Source organism: Seriola aureovittata, chromosome 15 (genome assembly GCF_021018895.1).
Source record: "Seriola aureovittata isolate HTS-2021-v1 ecotype China chromosome 15, ASM2101889v1, whole genome shotgun sequence".
NCBI classification, from domain to species: Eukaryota; Metazoa; Chordata; class Actinopteri; order Carangiformes; family Carangidae; genus Seriola; species Seriola aureovittata.
In genome coordinates, this window is record NC_079378.1 from 8,600,734 (window position 1) to 8,617,364 (window position 16,631).

The 16,631-nt window shown below is 36.0% G+C and overlaps 2 protein-coding genes across 4 annotated transcripts; both read left to right on the plus strand.

Moving 5' to 3' along the window:
- Positions 1-1,012: 1,012 nt before the first annotated feature.
- LOC130182064 (serine protease FAM111A-like) lies at positions 1,013-5,644 on the plus strand. The gene is made up of 4 exons (XM_056396610.1): positions 1,013-1,102; positions 1,618-1,713; positions 1,951-2,013; positions 2,301-5,644. Exons 2-4 carry the CDS (start codon positions 1,660-1,662, stop codon positions 4,200-4,202), a joined length of 2,019 nt encoding a protein of 672 aa, XP_056252585.1. The 5' UTR covers positions 1,013-1,102; positions 1,618-1,659; the 3' UTR covers positions 4,203-5,644.
- Positions 5,645-6,586: 942 nt separating this feature from the next.
- crcp (calcitonin gene-related peptide-receptor component protein) lies at positions 6,587-13,266 on the plus strand. Of its 3 annotated transcripts, none has more exons than XM_056396406.1 (11): positions 6,587-6,681; positions 7,010-7,202; positions 7,845-7,961; positions 8,384-8,446; positions 8,733-9,261; positions 9,369-9,486; positions 10,044-10,080; positions 10,195-10,293; positions 10,410-10,504; positions 10,638-10,695; positions 12,607-13,266. In XM_056396406.1, exons 6-11 carry the CDS (start codon positions 9,479-9,481, stop codon positions 12,751-12,753), a joined length of 444 nt encoding a protein of 147 aa, XP_056252381.1. In that variant the 5' UTR covers positions 6,587-6,681; positions 7,010-7,202; positions 7,845-7,961; positions 8,384-8,446; positions 8,733-9,261; positions 9,369-9,478; the 3' UTR covers positions 12,754-13,266. The 3 variants fall into 3 exon arrangements, with proteins under 3 accessions (XP_056252381.1, XP_056252382.1, XP_056252383.1); XM_056396407.1 differs by having other exon boundaries at positions 6,607-6,681; positions 7,053-7,202; XM_056396408.1 differs by lacking the exons at positions 6,587-6,681; positions 7,010-7,202; positions 7,845-7,961; ... (1 more) ...; positions 8,733-9,261; positions 9,369-9,486 and adding an exon at positions 9,577-9,595.
- The last annotated feature ends 3,365 nt before the right edge of the window (positions 13,267-16,631 follow it).

The window sequence follows — 16,631 nt, forward strand, 5'->3', positions numbered from 1 at the left end:
CACAACATTTTGACCGGGGTGGCCAAGAGCCAGTGAGGGGTGGCCATGTCATGCTGATACAAATGTGTAAATACAGATGAAGAAAATGTCTTATTATTTAGCTTTGTTAGGAAATTATTCTGGAATTTGATTTTTTTTGGTTTAAAAAGGTGCACATAGTTTTTTTTTTGTTTTTTTTTAATTAGTGGAGTTTTAAATTAATTTGACCTTGACCTTGCCAGTATTTTGTATTTAATGTGACGATAAAACAGCAAAACAAAAGGCTAATTGCTGGTTGGTTTGCAGTCAGAATAGCAAGCTTGTACTGTTTAGTTTATCTACATTTAGCTGCTGCTATTGATAGATAAAGTTTTCACACATATAGATTTAAATGACCTAAGCCATTTTTCTGTCACTGTGTTTTTAGTCCTGGCTTGACTGTTTGCCATTAAAAATGATTTGCATTGACAAATTACAATAACAGGGCCCTGGACTCAGACATATGGGCAGCTGTAGACCACAAACTCCTGACAATACATGATGATTTATCAAATTTATATTCCTGCCAAATACCACATAGACTACATAAATTTAAATTTGCAATTCACATTTTTATTGTAGTAAAAAATATGAATTATGCTATACATACAACAGATTTAAAGGACCTTTCCCCCCTGAAAGCAGCTAAAACTGTGCATTTATTTTCCTCTTTGAATATTTTTTCTTTCGTTGTCTTTTAATGTACCTATTTGACACATATGTTTACCTAAATGTTGTCTGTATAACTGTGCCATAAAAAATATATAATATATATTTAAAAAAAGATAAAATATATATTATATGAAGTGTTAAGCTGTAGCTCTCTTTATACATCCATGGTGGAGACAGGAGGGTGAAAAACAGGCATGTAGAATAACTTCATAAGATAATGGCTCTGCTCTGCACTACAATACAGTGGGTGGCGGTAATGCACCGTAACGTTGATTTCCACCCGCCATAAAACGGAAAAGAGAAGAAGAAGAAAAGGCGGAAGCGGAAGAAAAAGAAAAATACGAAAGAAAAGGCGCGCGCTGCACAACAGGACCAACCGTCGCTGGCTGTAGATGTTTGTGTTGAGGTTTTGGTACGTTATACACTAATATGAAGTATGTATAAGCAATAAATTAATAATAATAGATAAAGAATAAGGTGTTTACTGAATTGTACACAGATCGGTGTTTTCCCGCGGTTAATCACTGCGCAAAAAGTACGCTTTCGGTTTTCCCCACACTGGACATTACAGGCAGCCATGTCAGGAAAAGGGAAAGCTTTAAACTGGTGCTAGCTTAACTTTATCAACAGCAAGACAACATAGCCGAAGCTATTATGCTTGTAGGCATATATATTATTTTGTAGGTTCCCGGTTTTTCTTACAGTTGATCGTTAACTTTCGTTTTGTGGCATTAGACTGGGAGGAATATCCGTGTTCCAGCAACACAAATACATTAAGATTTTTGCACATACATCCTATGCATGAAATGGCACCTTACATTTGTTGTTTTTATTGTGAATCACAACAAATACTGATATGAATACACTAAATTGTGATTTCTTGTGTACTGTAAACCAGTGGAGATTAATCACATTTTTCCCCTGTAGGTAAACACTTCCTGTCAGGACTTAAAATTCAGCAGGAAATATATGGAACCTAAATTGAAAACTGAAACTGACGGACCAATGGACAAAACTGTCGAGGTACTGATTTTCTCTTATGTGATGAAATATCTTGTCAGCTTAAGTTGTTTCATACAAATGTATACAACCTTTACCACAACATTCATTATTATTATTTACTTATTGACATGAGTGTGGTCATTTAATCTAGCTCTGTATCTCTTATCAAGGAAACAAATAAAAAATATAAAAATAATAGTAACATGTCAAGAATTGTAAGCATGCATTTCATAATATATTTCTGTCAATTATCTCAAGAATAATACAGACGACCACAATGGGGAGAGCCATCAACCTCGTAATTTGCAAGTTGTTGCAAAGGTTTGTCATGTTTTATTTTATATGTGTATTGGCAAATGAAAACTATACATGAAATAGATGACAGAGACTTATTTTTATTTTGTAATAATTCAATTTAGCATTTGTGGCACAATTTCTTAATTGTTAAAGAACATGATAAATCTTGGTTTATTATGTTGTGAGTATGTGTTTTTGTTTTACTTCTGCCTTGTTTTTGAGATGGCATGACAAGTTTGGTATTTCTTCAATGGAATAAAAGTTGTTTTACTGTAAGTGAATTAAATGAGACTTAATGTTTTTATTTCTAGGGAGAGGAGTCACATGCAACACATTCTTTTAAGTGGGGCTTAACTGGCAAGACATTCACATCTGTTACCTGCAACAAAGCAGGAACTGTTGAGGACTCCCTGAAAAGAAGTTCGCAGTTTAAAGAATTAGCAAAAAAGAACAATGACAAAGACCTTGTTGTTGTTGCAGATGGGAGAGCTATCAGTTCACACTGTCCATGCAGCTTAATTAAAGATGAATGTTTAACTGTCAGTTATGTTAAAACTAAAACGGTGGACAAGCAAAAGCAAATTGGTAGTAATGGATCTGTTCGTCCACGTAGAAAGGCGTCATCTTGTGAGCTTGTGATGTTTCATGTTCTTACAATAGGAGGTAAAAATGTTATGAAAATCCTGAGAACCCCAGCACTAAAAACAATCGTTCAGGAAATTACTGTTTATGCATACAAAGGTGAAAAGGTGAAGCAAGCTCTCAAAAGAGATGGTCGATTTCAGAAAACTATATTCAAAAAGAACTGTGCGCTCTCTCACACAGGCACTCACGTGACCACAGAAATGTCCAATCTCGTTGATCATCTCGATGGTAAAACTTACAGGATCATACTGCTCAATAAGGCTAATCCACCAGAGAGTCTGCCAGGCAGTCTGGATGATGCTTACATGATGCCAAATGAGTCTCAGAGATCTGAATCTGATGAAAACCAAGATCCTTCACAGCAGACTACCACAAGCAAGTCAGTGAAGAACAAATTCCCTAAACAGGAACCAAATCTAAATGGCAATACAGCACCAGAAGAAGTAATACGTGAAATACCCCACTCAGCGGTGATGCAGAATCAATTGTCTTTACAGTTTAAACGTGTGGTGAAAGGGAGGAAAACAGTTTCTAAGCTTTCTCGTGTGCAGAATCTCTTGCGGGTTGAGTATGGGCAGAATGTTCAGATGTGCACAGAAGTTAAAACGATGAAGAAGCTGATGGATCTTAGTAATTCTGTTTGTCATGTGAGAATAAAAGGGAGCCCAGTCGGAAGTGGCTTTCTCCTATTTGACAAGTTCGTCCTCACAAACGGCCATGTAATCAAAGACATTTATAATGACAATAGGCAGCTTGATGTGGAGATCACTGTCCATTTCTCTTATGAAAGTCTAGACCCGAGGGAGGAAGGACAAAAGTCAGGAGTAGTGAAAGTGGAAGAGGTCGCTGGCTTTGAATATTGTCCCGATGTGTCAGGGCACATGTATGACTGGGCTCTGTTAAGGCTCAGTGCTGATCAGAAGCTGCCTGACGGTCTGTTAAAACACTTTGGATTCCTTCCCCAAGGCGGTGGAGTTTGTATCATTGGGCATCCTTATGGTGGTGTGAAAAAAATAGATCCATGTGTGATTATTCCACCTGATAACCGTAACCAGGTTGTGGAGAAGAGTTACCATGAAAATCAAGGGCCCATTCATTTAGTTACTCGTCAGTTCTTTGAGGGAGTGGCAGAGTATGTTCAACATAACAGTGAGGTTCTAACTTACCAGTCTTGTTTTTATCATGGCTCATCTGGCTCTCCTGTCTTTGATAAGTACTGTAGAGTTGTTGCAATGCATTCAGGGGGATTTACCTACCCCGATGCAAGAGGTGACATGAAGAGCGTAATTGAGTTTGGCTATCGTTTGTCTGACACTATTGAACACATCATTGTCCAGCTGGTGGAAAGAGGAAGCCTTGATGTGTTGAAGGCCTACCTCGCTTGCAGTTATCCGCACCACCAGGACATGATGAGCAGAGTGAAGAAACTGGTCGAGAGCAGAAACCTCACGGTATTTAGAAATACAGTCAAAAACTCAGAGGCCACAAATGATGAGAGTTTGAAGAAGTTTTTTGATTTCTTCTCTCAGAAAGAGGAACCTGTCCCGATGGACATTAGTGACGTGTAAACAGACACTGTTAACTACTGACAAGAAGATACAGTCACAGCAGCTTCAGCAGAGAGCAACAATAGCTTTCATGTCTCTTTTCATACCTGTATATCTGGATATTTTATTATAAGGCTTGCAGGGATTGGTGGAGAGATCTGATACAAAACTTAAATATCCACAATAACTTTTTGGATAAAGGGAGCTGTGTTTTCTCATAGTAACTTTTAGCCAGACGTTGGTAACTTTAACTGTTTGTTTTTGTTGATGCTGTACTTTTCATGTTAAAAAACAAGTGATTATGGTATCTTGTTTTTTAAACTGTCATGATGAGCCACAAAAATCCATCATTATCTACATTATCTAAATTCTTCCACTTGTACTGTGTCGTTGGACTTTGAGATTTTGATTTAATTTTTGTTTTTACATTTAAGAACAATAGAGTTATACTGGATATTGTATTTCCTTATGCTGTATGTTGATTGCTGTTTTGAATTTCTTGAAGTGAGAATTTCAAGGGATCTCATCTGGTTAAAATTAGCTAATTTTTTTTGTATTTTATTACTCTGTAAGAAATCAATAATGATGACTGTCTGATGTTCAATTAAGTATTTTTTTTCATGTTTGGATTTTTGGTCTGTTTTTTATATATTCATTTCTTTTATACATAAAATTACAAATATATGAATGAGAGGTTAAATGAAGCAAACAAGCAATCAACTGTCAAAAAATGCCCAAAATAAATTACTTGGATCTGTTTGTAAAGCTCAAAACAGTCCTTGCTTTTCTCTTCTTGGAACCAATAATAATTGCATATGATATTATCTGATATTATAGCTATAGATAAATGGACAGGGGTGGCACTACTCCTTTAATTACACCATCACCATGTTTACTGATACCTAGAAATGTTTTTGGAACAACTGTCACCTGTCACACTTGAAATACAGGTTTTCTTTCTTCCTGGTTCTTGGTTTGTGCTTTCCTGCAGTGAGTCGGTTTGAACATTAGGTGGAGATATTTTGACAGGTCGCTGCTTTCCATCCTCAGTTTCCACAATGTCATGTCTTTCCTCCGGTCCACATTTATAAAATCCCAAAGCTGCCTGAAACAAGGAGAAGGCAGCACTAACCAAACATAACAGATGAGTGTCGGACTGACAGGTAGGTCACAACCAGTCCGACACAAGCAAATCTACAGAAAACAATGGGGATGAGGAACAGGACATTAGTGACGTGTAAACAGACACTGTTAACTACTGACAAGAAGATAAAGTCACAGCGGTTTCAGCAGAGAGCAACAATAGCTTTCATGTCTCTTTTCATACCGGTATATCTGGATATTTATGTTGTTAAACACCTACGGCATGCAGGGATTGGTGGAGGGATCTGATACAAAACTTAAATAGCCACAATAACTTTTTGGATAAAGGGAGCTGTGTTTTCTCACATTGGTAACTCTAAATGCTTGTTTTTGTTGATGCTGTACTTTGTATAAGTTTCATGTAAAAATAAAAAAAAGGATCTTATTTTTTAAACTCTCACACAAAAATCTATTATCATTATCTAATGTCTTCCACTTTCCATTGTGTCTTTGGACTTTGATGTTTTGTTTTTAACATTTTTTTAACATTTAAAAACAATAGTTATACTTGATATTGCACTTTGTCATACTGTATCTATTATCTTGATTACTGTTTTGGATTGGTCTCTTGAAGTGCGAATTACAAAGAATCTTATCTGGTTAAAATAGAGTCTTTTTATTTATTATTATTATTACAATTAAGTAATTTTTTCATTTTTGGATTTTGGTTGTCTGTTGTATTCTTTTCTTTTATACATATAAAATCATAAGTGCATGAATGAGAGGTCAAACATCAAATTGTCAGTTTAACTTACAGAATCTGTCACTTTGAATAACTCAGATTTTCTGCACTTTCTGTAACAGTTGATGCCTGATAGTGAAACACTCATGTTGTTTTTAAGTTATGCAATGCAGGAACTGAACTATGTGTTAAGATGCCAAATCCGTGATGCAGATTTATTATGCATGTATGTAATAGGACTGCACAATAATAATACACTGCTTTGCAACATAAATGACTTGGATCTGTTTGTAAAGCTCAAAACAATCCTTGCTTTTCTCTTCCTGAAACCAGTAGTAATTGCTGATATTAGTTCTTGAATCAAGCAGAGTTTGGTAGTAGGCTATAGAGAAATGGACAGGGGTGGCACTACTCCTTTAATTACACCATCACATGTTTACTGATACATGGAAATGTTCTTGGAACAACTGTCACCTGTCACACCTGAAATACATGATTTCTTTCTTCCTGGTTGGAACGCTGGGTGGAGATATTTTGACAGGTCGCTGCTTTCCATCCTCAGCTTCCACAATGTCATGTCTTTCCTCCGGTCCACATTTATAAAATCCCAAAGCTGCCTGAAACAAGGAGAAGGCAGCACTAACCAAACATAACAGATGAGTGTTGGACTGACAGGTAGGTCACAACCAGTCGGAAACAAGCAAATCTACAGAAAACAATGGGGATGAGGAAAGTTTTTATTTATTTATTTAATCATTCATTCATTTTTCTCTTAAACAAAGAAAGAGGAGAAGTAAAAGAAATCAGCTTGATGCCGTCAATGAACTTTTTATTATTCATTTTATTTACATGTCATTTGATATATTTATTAATTCATTCTTCTTCTTTTAATTTACCTATTTGACAGGTATGTTTCTTATTTGTCTTGATGTTTACCTCTGGATCTAAATGTTGCTGTTGACATGTGATGTGCATGTTCTTTTTTTGTAATTGTTACGAAAAGAAAGAAAATGGAATAGGCCTACAGTTTGGTTATTATATTAAAGGAGAGAGAGAGAGAGAGAAATCTGCCTTCCGTATCCGCCATATCCGTACCACACCCATATAGCCTGTAAGACGGAAAGCCCACGTGTAGATCGACTCGAGACACACTTCAAACCCGATCGGCATCTAACTTTACACAAACAGGCTGTTTGGTAAGTTCAAAATAAATAAACAATATCTTAAACTTCACTGAACCAGCTAAAGAGGTCACAGGATGTGTGGTTGAGACAGGGCTGAACATTATCAACAGTAATGTAACATATCTGAAGCTATTTGGATAATGGTACATAAATGCCATATAGATATATTTATCTGAATTGAACCATTTTTAACCGACACACGACGCCTGGATAATAGTTAGACTAAAGTAATGTCAAATAACTTTTAAGTGTGATATTGATTGCTTGGATATGAGTTGCTAGGCCTATGTATAGACGTGATAGGGCCTCATGCTAGTGTTAAAATGTATAAAATCACCTGTTTCAATCTTATTACAATCTAATATAACCTACTTGTAGGCGTAATTATTGTGTTTTATTTGATTGTATTTTATACTTTCTTAGTAGTAATCTGTGAGGAAGAGCCTTTGCTTACATTAGATTTTTAAGTTTTGTGTCGTGGCACTAGAGTGATTCAGCACAAAGCAGTGCACCAATGAACAGACTGATGGCCACTTTATATTCATTGTTTTTTTTTGTTTTTTTATTGTGAAGTTCATCAGGATAAGTTTCTCAATGATATGAACACGATGAATGGTTAGTTCTTGTTTCATATTTATTTTCCTTTTCCTGTAGGTAAGGATTGTAATCACCTCCTTTCAGCACTCGTTAAATTCAGCGGGAAACTTCACATTCAAAATGGAACCTAAGTCGAAGACTGAAAATAATGGATCAATGGACGAAACTGTCAAGGTACACAGAGACTTGTTTTTCTTTTATAATGTTGTAATTTACCATTTGATTCACCATTTCTTGTTCTTTGTTGATGATTTCTTTAATTTTCTAAAAAATATGATAAAAATTTATTTAGTATGATTTCTCATTTCACTTTGGACAAGTTTGGGATTGCTTTAATACAATAAAAATAGTTTTAATGTAAATGAATTAAATGAGACTTAATGAAATATCTTGTCAGTTTAAGTTGTTTCATACAAATGTATACAACCTTTACCACAACATTTATTATTATTATTTACTTATTGACATGAGTTTGGTCATTTAATCTAGCTCTGTATCTCTTATCAAGGAAACAAATAGAAAATATAAAAATAATAGTAACATGTCAAGAATTGTAAACATGCATTTCATAATATATTTCTTTCAATTATCTCAAGAATAATACAGACGACCACAATGGGGAGAGCCATCAACCTCGTAATTTGCAACTTGTTGCAAAGGTTTGTCATGTTTTATTTTATATGTGTATTGGCAAATGAAAGTATACATGAAATAGATGACAGAGACTTATTTTTATTTTGTAATAATTCAATTTAGCAATTGTGGCACAATTTCTTAATTGTTAAAGAACATGATAAATCTTGATTTATTATGTTGTGAGTATGTGTTTTTGTTTTACTTCTGCCTTGTTTTTGAGATGGCATGAAAAGTTTGGTATTTCTTCAATGGAATAAAAGTTGTTTTACTGTAAGTGAATTAAATGAGACTTCATGTTTTTATTTCTAGGGAGAGGAGTCACATGCAACACATTCTTTAAAGTGGGGCTCAACTATCAAGACATCCACATCTGTTACCTGCAACAAAGCAGGAACTGTTGAGGACTCCCTGAAAAGAAGTTCACAGTTTAAAGAATTAGCAAAAAAGAACAACGACAAAGAGCTTGTTGTTTTACCTCCTATTGTCAGAACATGAGAACTTTACTGATTATGCAAAAAAAGTTGAAACGGTGAAGCAAGCTCTCAAAAGAGGTGGTCGATTGCTGAAAAAACTGTCACCTGTCTCACCTGAAATACATGATTTCTTTCTTCCTGGTTCTTGGTTTGTGCTTTCCTGCAGTGAGTCGGTTTGAACATTAGGTGGAGATATTTTGACAGGTCGCTGCTTTCCATCCTCAGCTTCCAAAATGTCATGTCTTTCCTCCGGTCCACATTTTTACAAATCCCAAAGTTGCCTGAAACAAGGAGAAGGCAGCACTAACCAAACATAACAGATGACTGTTGACTGATTTTGGCGATTCAAAAAATACCAAATGAAGGTGGGTCATAAGCGGTCGGACATAAACAAATCTACATAAACTAATGGCGATAAACACAGATTTTATTTATTCATTCGTTCATTCATTCATTTATTTTTCTCTCAAAGAAAAAGAAGAAGAAAATGACGCCAGTTGATGCAGACGGAACGTTTGGCCTGGACTACATTTTCTACACGGACACTTTTGGAGAAGCGACTAAAACCGAGACCCTGGCGAAATGGAAGTGTAAGATATTTGTTTATAGATTTTTAAGTCGTATGTGTTTACAGTGAGTTCATTTATCTACAGCTATATCTGTTAGTTTTAGCTGTAGACAAACATTGCAGTTACAAAGGTAAAATAACTTCGACTTCAGCTCGAGGGAAACAGGAGTGTGACGACACAACTGCCGTTAGACACATTTGAAAATCTCTCTAAAGTCTAAAAACTTAAAATATAGATGGGCATGGATGCCCTGGTGTGTTTATATGAGTATGTATGGTCAGGTACACACTGAGCTGCTGTGTTTTCAGTGATATACATAAATATTACACTCAATGTAAAATATAAGAGAATTTTCAAATTTGGCTTGGTGAAATATTAGGTAATCGATTAGTCATCGACAGGAAATTAACTTAAGTAAATTACAAACAAAATACTTGGGTTTTTTCTACTTTTCTCTGTCACTGTGCTGGTTATTGACATAAACATTGAGTATTTATGGATTTTGTACAATTGATTGAATGATCAAAATAGGTCAAAAATAAGCTTTGGTGCTTAAACATTTATTTTCTTCTTTTCAGGAAAAATTCTAACTCTGCTATGCTCAGTAACTATGAGGTAAGTTCATGTGTTTGCTCTCACTGTCTCACTGTGTTTTGCACTGTCCAGTCAAGAGATGAAAACACTTGTGTCGAGTGTCGCTTCAGATTTGTCTTTCTATGTTTTTCTCAGGTGTTCAAACTCCTGACAGACCTGAAGGAACAGAGGAAGGACAGCGGGAAGAACAAGCACAGCACCGGGCAGCAGAACTTAAACACCATCATGTATGAGGTCGGCTCACGTCCTCTCCCTCTCTTCACTGCCTTTAACTCGCTGTGTGCGCCTGTTGTTTCACACTTGCACTGTTACAAAAGCATGCCTACAGTTTGCTCTGCATCTCCACACAGACGCTGAAGTACCTGTCGAAGACGCCCTGCAGCAGACAGAGTCCTGAGATCGTCAAAGAGTTCCTCACCACCATGATGCCTCACAAACTCACAAAGTCAGTAAGATCTGACAGATGCATAGATTTCATGTTTTCGTTTGGTATTTACAAAGAACAAGATACACAGCATTTTTAAAACATCTGTAAAACATATACACACTGATGATATTCTCCCCGCTAATGTCATCAGGGCTGAGAAACTGCAGCTACTGAACCACCGGCCGCAGACAGCAGTGGAAATTCAGCTTGTGAGTGTTTTGCTTTTTACTGTCATCAATTATTATTATTACATGTTGCACTTTACCTGTCTGTATCTCTCTTATACACTACTGGTGACTTCCATGATTGTTTCACAAAATGACTGTGGTAGAAACAAGCAAAACTGCCATATACTAAGACTCACTTAAAGGATAAATCTGGTGATATTATTTTTGTTTTCTTTTTGTCAACATATCCTACAATAAGTCTAAAACCAACAATGAACTGAGCCGCACTGTTGCACTAGGTTACATGTTTCTTCATTACGATGAACAGCGGTGTAGTTTATTATGAGTCTATTCCATATAGGTAGGAAATACTGATAAGAGCACCTAATGTGTATTAATTCACAGCTGAAAATAGTTCCCAACAAATGTACTATTTACTCCTGATTGAGTATAGTTTGCAAAAAACTACAAAAATGAAACAATATGTTTTGATCTGTTTTTGAAGATTTCAGTCTTCAGAGTGAAGAAATGTGCTTGGGCAGTGCCACAGACAGGATAGGGAAGTACTAGAAATGGACCAGGAAACTCTTAGATTTCTGTTTTTTTCATAGGAATGTTTGACAGTTAGGAAACATGGAATAACACAAGTCTTGTATATATATATATAATAAATCTATTTAGTTACAGCTCCATAGGCAAAGTAGTGCAGAGTCATTTTTGACATGTACTGTTCTGCGCATGGCTCCATTTATTCCATTAGAATAGGTCACTCATTAGTGTCACATTTAAAATGTATGAATCTGTGTCACTGATTGTATCATGGAGATACAACTTAACATGCACAGCTCCTACTCTCAAGCCATACATCACCAGAATCATGAATAGACTGTCAAGTCATCTCAGACTGGCAGGGTTTGATAAACACATGGATTCAACAGAGTTTAGGTTCCTGTTTTTAGGTCACCTCCTGCTGAATTTGCCAACATCTAAGTTATGAAGCCACACATTTGTACTGTGAGTAGTAGTTTGTTTGTTTCTCTGGCACAGCAAAATGTTTGAGTAATGATTAATGGAAACAAAAGTCTCAACTCAAGCTCCATGTAGTAGCTCTTCTAGTGCTTTTCACCATATCACATGATTTTTCATCAGCAGATGGAGTTTGACAGATGTCATGAAAATTTCAAATTTTTCTGGGAGCTTGAGGAACTTATTGTCCATGTTGGAAATTTGACCTTGTACTGTTCCATGACAACTGGCAAATTCCCTCTGCTGTAAAAAAAAAAATCATGTGACATGACTAAGAGCTCCAGAACAGCTGCTTAAAAGAGGGTGAGGTGAGATTGTTTTGTCAACTGCAGATCAATTGATTAAACACATAAAAGGTGAGACAAGTTCATGTGCATAGCATCTTACTGCATGTGTCACGCTACCAAAGTGCTTTACAGAAGGCAATGAAATGCATCAGAACAAAAAGTTAAAGTTAAAGCTGCAACAACAACATTTAGCTATCATCACCTTTTAAGTTGTTACCAAGCTGTTGCTTATCCAGTATTCTCCAGTATACACTCACTTTTAGCTTTGTTTTTGTCTAATTTCTGAGGAAAATATCTGTGTCTCCAGCTGCTAAATGCTCCACTGTGTTCACCAACTAGTTGCTAACTGCTAGCAGGCAGTGTACTTTGGGTTTTTAGAGCTCTTCCACTTAAAAACGCACAATGAGAGTATTGACAGTTTGCCAAAACAAGAGAGATGTGGAGCCAGAGAGCTAAACAATGAGCAGAAACTTCAAAAAGTTGCATAAAGCCACGGAGAGCTGTAGATTCAGGTGATAGTTCTCTGCAGGTTCATCACTACAAGTGACTCTTTTCACATTGTTATTTGATGTATTATTGTTATAAAACTATCAATTAAATCCCTAGTAAATATGGTATTTAATTTTGTGTTTGTTTTCAGATGGTAGAAGAGAGTGAGGAGCGTTTATCGGAGGAGCAGATTGAGGAGCTCATCCAGACAGTCGCAGACACCCTACCCGGTGACCCTGAGCAGGAAAACGCAGCTCCAGCACAAGCAGAGATGGACGAAGGCGGTGAGCAGTCGTGACCCAGTGACAGGCCAGAAATGACCCACAGATGAAGAACAAGATTGTTACAGAAGTGGACTAGCTGCTTTTACCTGAGCCGTTTTGCATCAATGCTTGAACTGAACAACACGCCGACAGAAAAAGGATGCACAATGGCTGCCTGGCCGTGGCTGAGAGGACCTCATTACTGGAAGAAAACAAGCATGCTAGGATTTACATTTATGTTTGTACATCCAGTTGGATTCAGATCAAACATGCGCACACCTTCATAAGTACAGGTTTTTAAACAGTGAGTCACTTGTTTTGCATCTGAGTCGTCTAATTTGTATTTCACATCAGATAATGTTCATGCAGAGACAGTCTGCTATTAACCTGTTATGTTTTTGGTTTCTGACTTAATGTTAGTCACCAGTTTCTACCATGGTGATTTATGATTTCCAAAGCTGTAATATATGTCAGTAATGCAATTAAACTTGCATTGGTCAGACAGTATTATTAGAGTGGCTGTGTAATACAAAGAGAGACTGTAAGAACCAACATCATTGTCTCTTATTCGTGTGTTCAAAGCGTTATCTTTTTCAAAATGTGCTGAACTTTTTCCTGTGTAACAACATGAAAACTAACAGCTGAAATGTCGCTTTTTGTCGCTTTGAATGACGCAGTCAGCAGTTAACACGTTGTCATTTCAAAAAAGGCTGCAGACGTTCTCTGTTTGTAACGAAAATTAACATATGAAATAAGGACTTCTGGTTCTTTTGTGGTGCAGTGTGACGGACTGTGAAGTACTGGTGCTAAATTATGACTGATCTGAAACTGCCACCTTCATCTACAGAAAACATCTTCAGTGTCTCTTTTCTCTGTGCCATACAGTAGTAAGGAACATCCTAATGACCAATGTCCATGTCGATTAAATAGAAATAAAAATTTAAAGTAATTGATCACAATTTAATTGGTAGCAAAGCGACGTTGTAAACAATGTCATATTGGTTTGCAGAGTGTGGCTAACATCAGCACTGCTAGCACCAGCATTCTTTACTTGCATGTACCTGTGCCGACTGTGGTTACGTGTTGCTCTAGTCGAGTGCTTATATGGCAGTTTATTGTGACACAGCCTACATACAATCTTACTTTCATTTTCTAGATCAAACTTCTGCCAAGCCACTTTGGTTTTACAAGGTTTCATATGTCACACTTTCTGCCAACTGCTGGGGTTAGTTACTTAGTTTGCCTGTATTGTATATTAAAAACACATCAGTAATTAGTTTAAATGACTAGCGATGGTAGCAATGTTTAATCATTTAGTCGACTAATCGCATACAACCCTCTATTGATTATTGGTCGTTCCATTTGCTGTAAATTTAGTTATTCTAGGAGCTTGTCTTAGATTTATAGTAGTAATCACTCGTGGTAGTAATTAGTTAAGCATCCTGACATAAAGTTATTGTAGTCATTTAGTTCAACAAACATGTTCCACACAGCTAGGTTTCTGTTTCTGTAACCCATCCGATCACACAGGATATAAACATGCACACTGATACATAAACCCACAAACCCCTCAGCTGCAGGCTCTGGATCAGCTGGTGTTTTCTTTGCTGGGATGTTGTAAAGTAACAGAGGAAGGATGTGCTGGTTAGACTCGTACTTTTCTGTTATAGGTTTCCTGTTTTTTTATTACATAAGTTTCACTGTACTTACTTGGTACCTTTACAGGACAAGATACAGAGAGTGAACGTCATGGACAATGATTCTGTTCCAGCCAAAAGTGACTCCCGGCCATTGGTTGAGTTTGGAAGTGAACACATGAGGGAAACATCTCTTAAACCATATGAAAGAGTAAATGCCCAGCATTCTCCAGTCTGAAAATTGCACAGACTATAAACTGTAACGTACTAAAGATATTTTTCCCACGTATTCACACGTTTTTATGTGACCTAACTATTAACATCAAGATACAGGCCTTGTGTGAAAACTGCAACCGCAGTTTTGTAATACTGAAATGAGTAGTCTAATTTTTTTGATTTAGCTTCAATATTCTCATTTTCATAACTTTTTGGCAGACTGAGTCACTAAATTTTAGTTTCCTCATTGTGCAACATTTGATATGAATGTCATCACTGCTTACTTAACAGGGCCCCACAGAGAGGAGAAACAGGTGAAGGACTTCTCTGTACAATTTCAGTGTGTAGCTGCTTGTCTGACCTAATCCATCAGAAATGGGATAAATTTGCAGTTTTTGCCAATCAATCTGCACTAAACACCCCTTTTTGACAATGTCAAAAACATGTTTTTATAATTTTTTCCAAATTTAATAGAAACCAAACACTAAAAAACAAAGCCATTAAATCCTTTTCCGTCCATTTTCTGTAAACCTCCACAAGAAAATTGTGTCAAGGCATAGATGAGGGCAAGAGTATAAAACCATTTCTAAAGCTTTGAGTCTTCTCCTGTATTCAAAATCAGTATTAATAGAAAACAGTATTAATACCAAAATATGCTTAAAGTAGCAAAAGTAAACATACTCCTTTTGCACAATGGCCCATTTCAGAATAATGAATATCACTGGATTAAAGTTAGTTGTGCATTAATCTGTAAACATCACTAACATTGTAGCTATTGTTGTGGGGCTAACTTTAACCACACTATATACTGATGGGTAGATTAATCTATTTCATTATTAGGAATATTCATATTTTATATTTATAAATCTGAATCTGCAAAGTTACTAGTAACTAAATCTTTAAAATTAATGTAGTGGAGTAAAGATTTGCCTCCAAAATGTAGTACTCTAGTAAAGTACAAGTATCTCAAAATTGTACTTAGTTACATTCCACCACTACTTATTTCATTGATTATGTATTGCATTCCTAATTTATAAACTTCAGTGGTTATTTCATGCTTTATTAATTGTAATTTTACAGATTTACCAATGTGATTTGGTCACATTTGGTCCTCCACAGAGGCCACAAACTGTCATGAAGATCCAATGGTGAAAGTATTTAAACATTTTATTTAAATAAAAGTAGTAATACCACAGTTAGTAAAAGTCCTGCATTCAAAGTCTTACCTAGGTAAAAGTATGAAAGGTATCAGTATTTCAATATATTGTGTGTATATATATATATATATATATATGTATATATATATATATATATATATATATATATATAAGTATATCAAAATATACTATAACCCTAACCCTATACAGTATTTCAAAATATACTATAAGTATCAAAAGTAACTCCCCAAACTTAAAGTACCAAAACTACCAAAAGTAAGTGTTCATTATGCAGAAAGGCCAATTTCAAAATAACTGCTTTATCAGCTTTATTATTATTGTTTAATCAGGTAAAAAAGTATAAGTGAGAACTTTTCATATGATTATATCTTTTGGAACCCAAAAAGTCTTGAGACCACTGGTCTGTATATGATAATCTTATTTGAGTATCTCACCTATTCACACACTAATGTATTGTTATTTATTACAATTTGACAAGCTTACTGGTGTAATTTGGTCACACTTGGTCTTCCACCATGGCCGCAATCTGTCGTGAAGACCCATGTTCTACTAAATGAGTTACCAGAATCTGTTTCTCTAATGAAAAGGTGGGTAAATGAAACGAGGCAGGTTTAACCTCCACTAAATCCCACACTATGATTACATTTCCCCAGTGGGCTTTTAAATGAGAGCATACGAATCGATGAGGTAAAGTAATTTTATCCTCCAGTGCAAAGAAAAAAAAACAGAAGAGGGTCTTTTGGTTGGTTTGCCAGAGCGTTGGAATTGCCCTTTAACATCTCCACCAATAGGAATCGTCCAAGCAGATGTGTTCTAGAATTCAGAGCGTCCATCGACCAATCACTGCTCGGCTTTCTCTGGCTGCCTGCGCTCGTGTTCAGT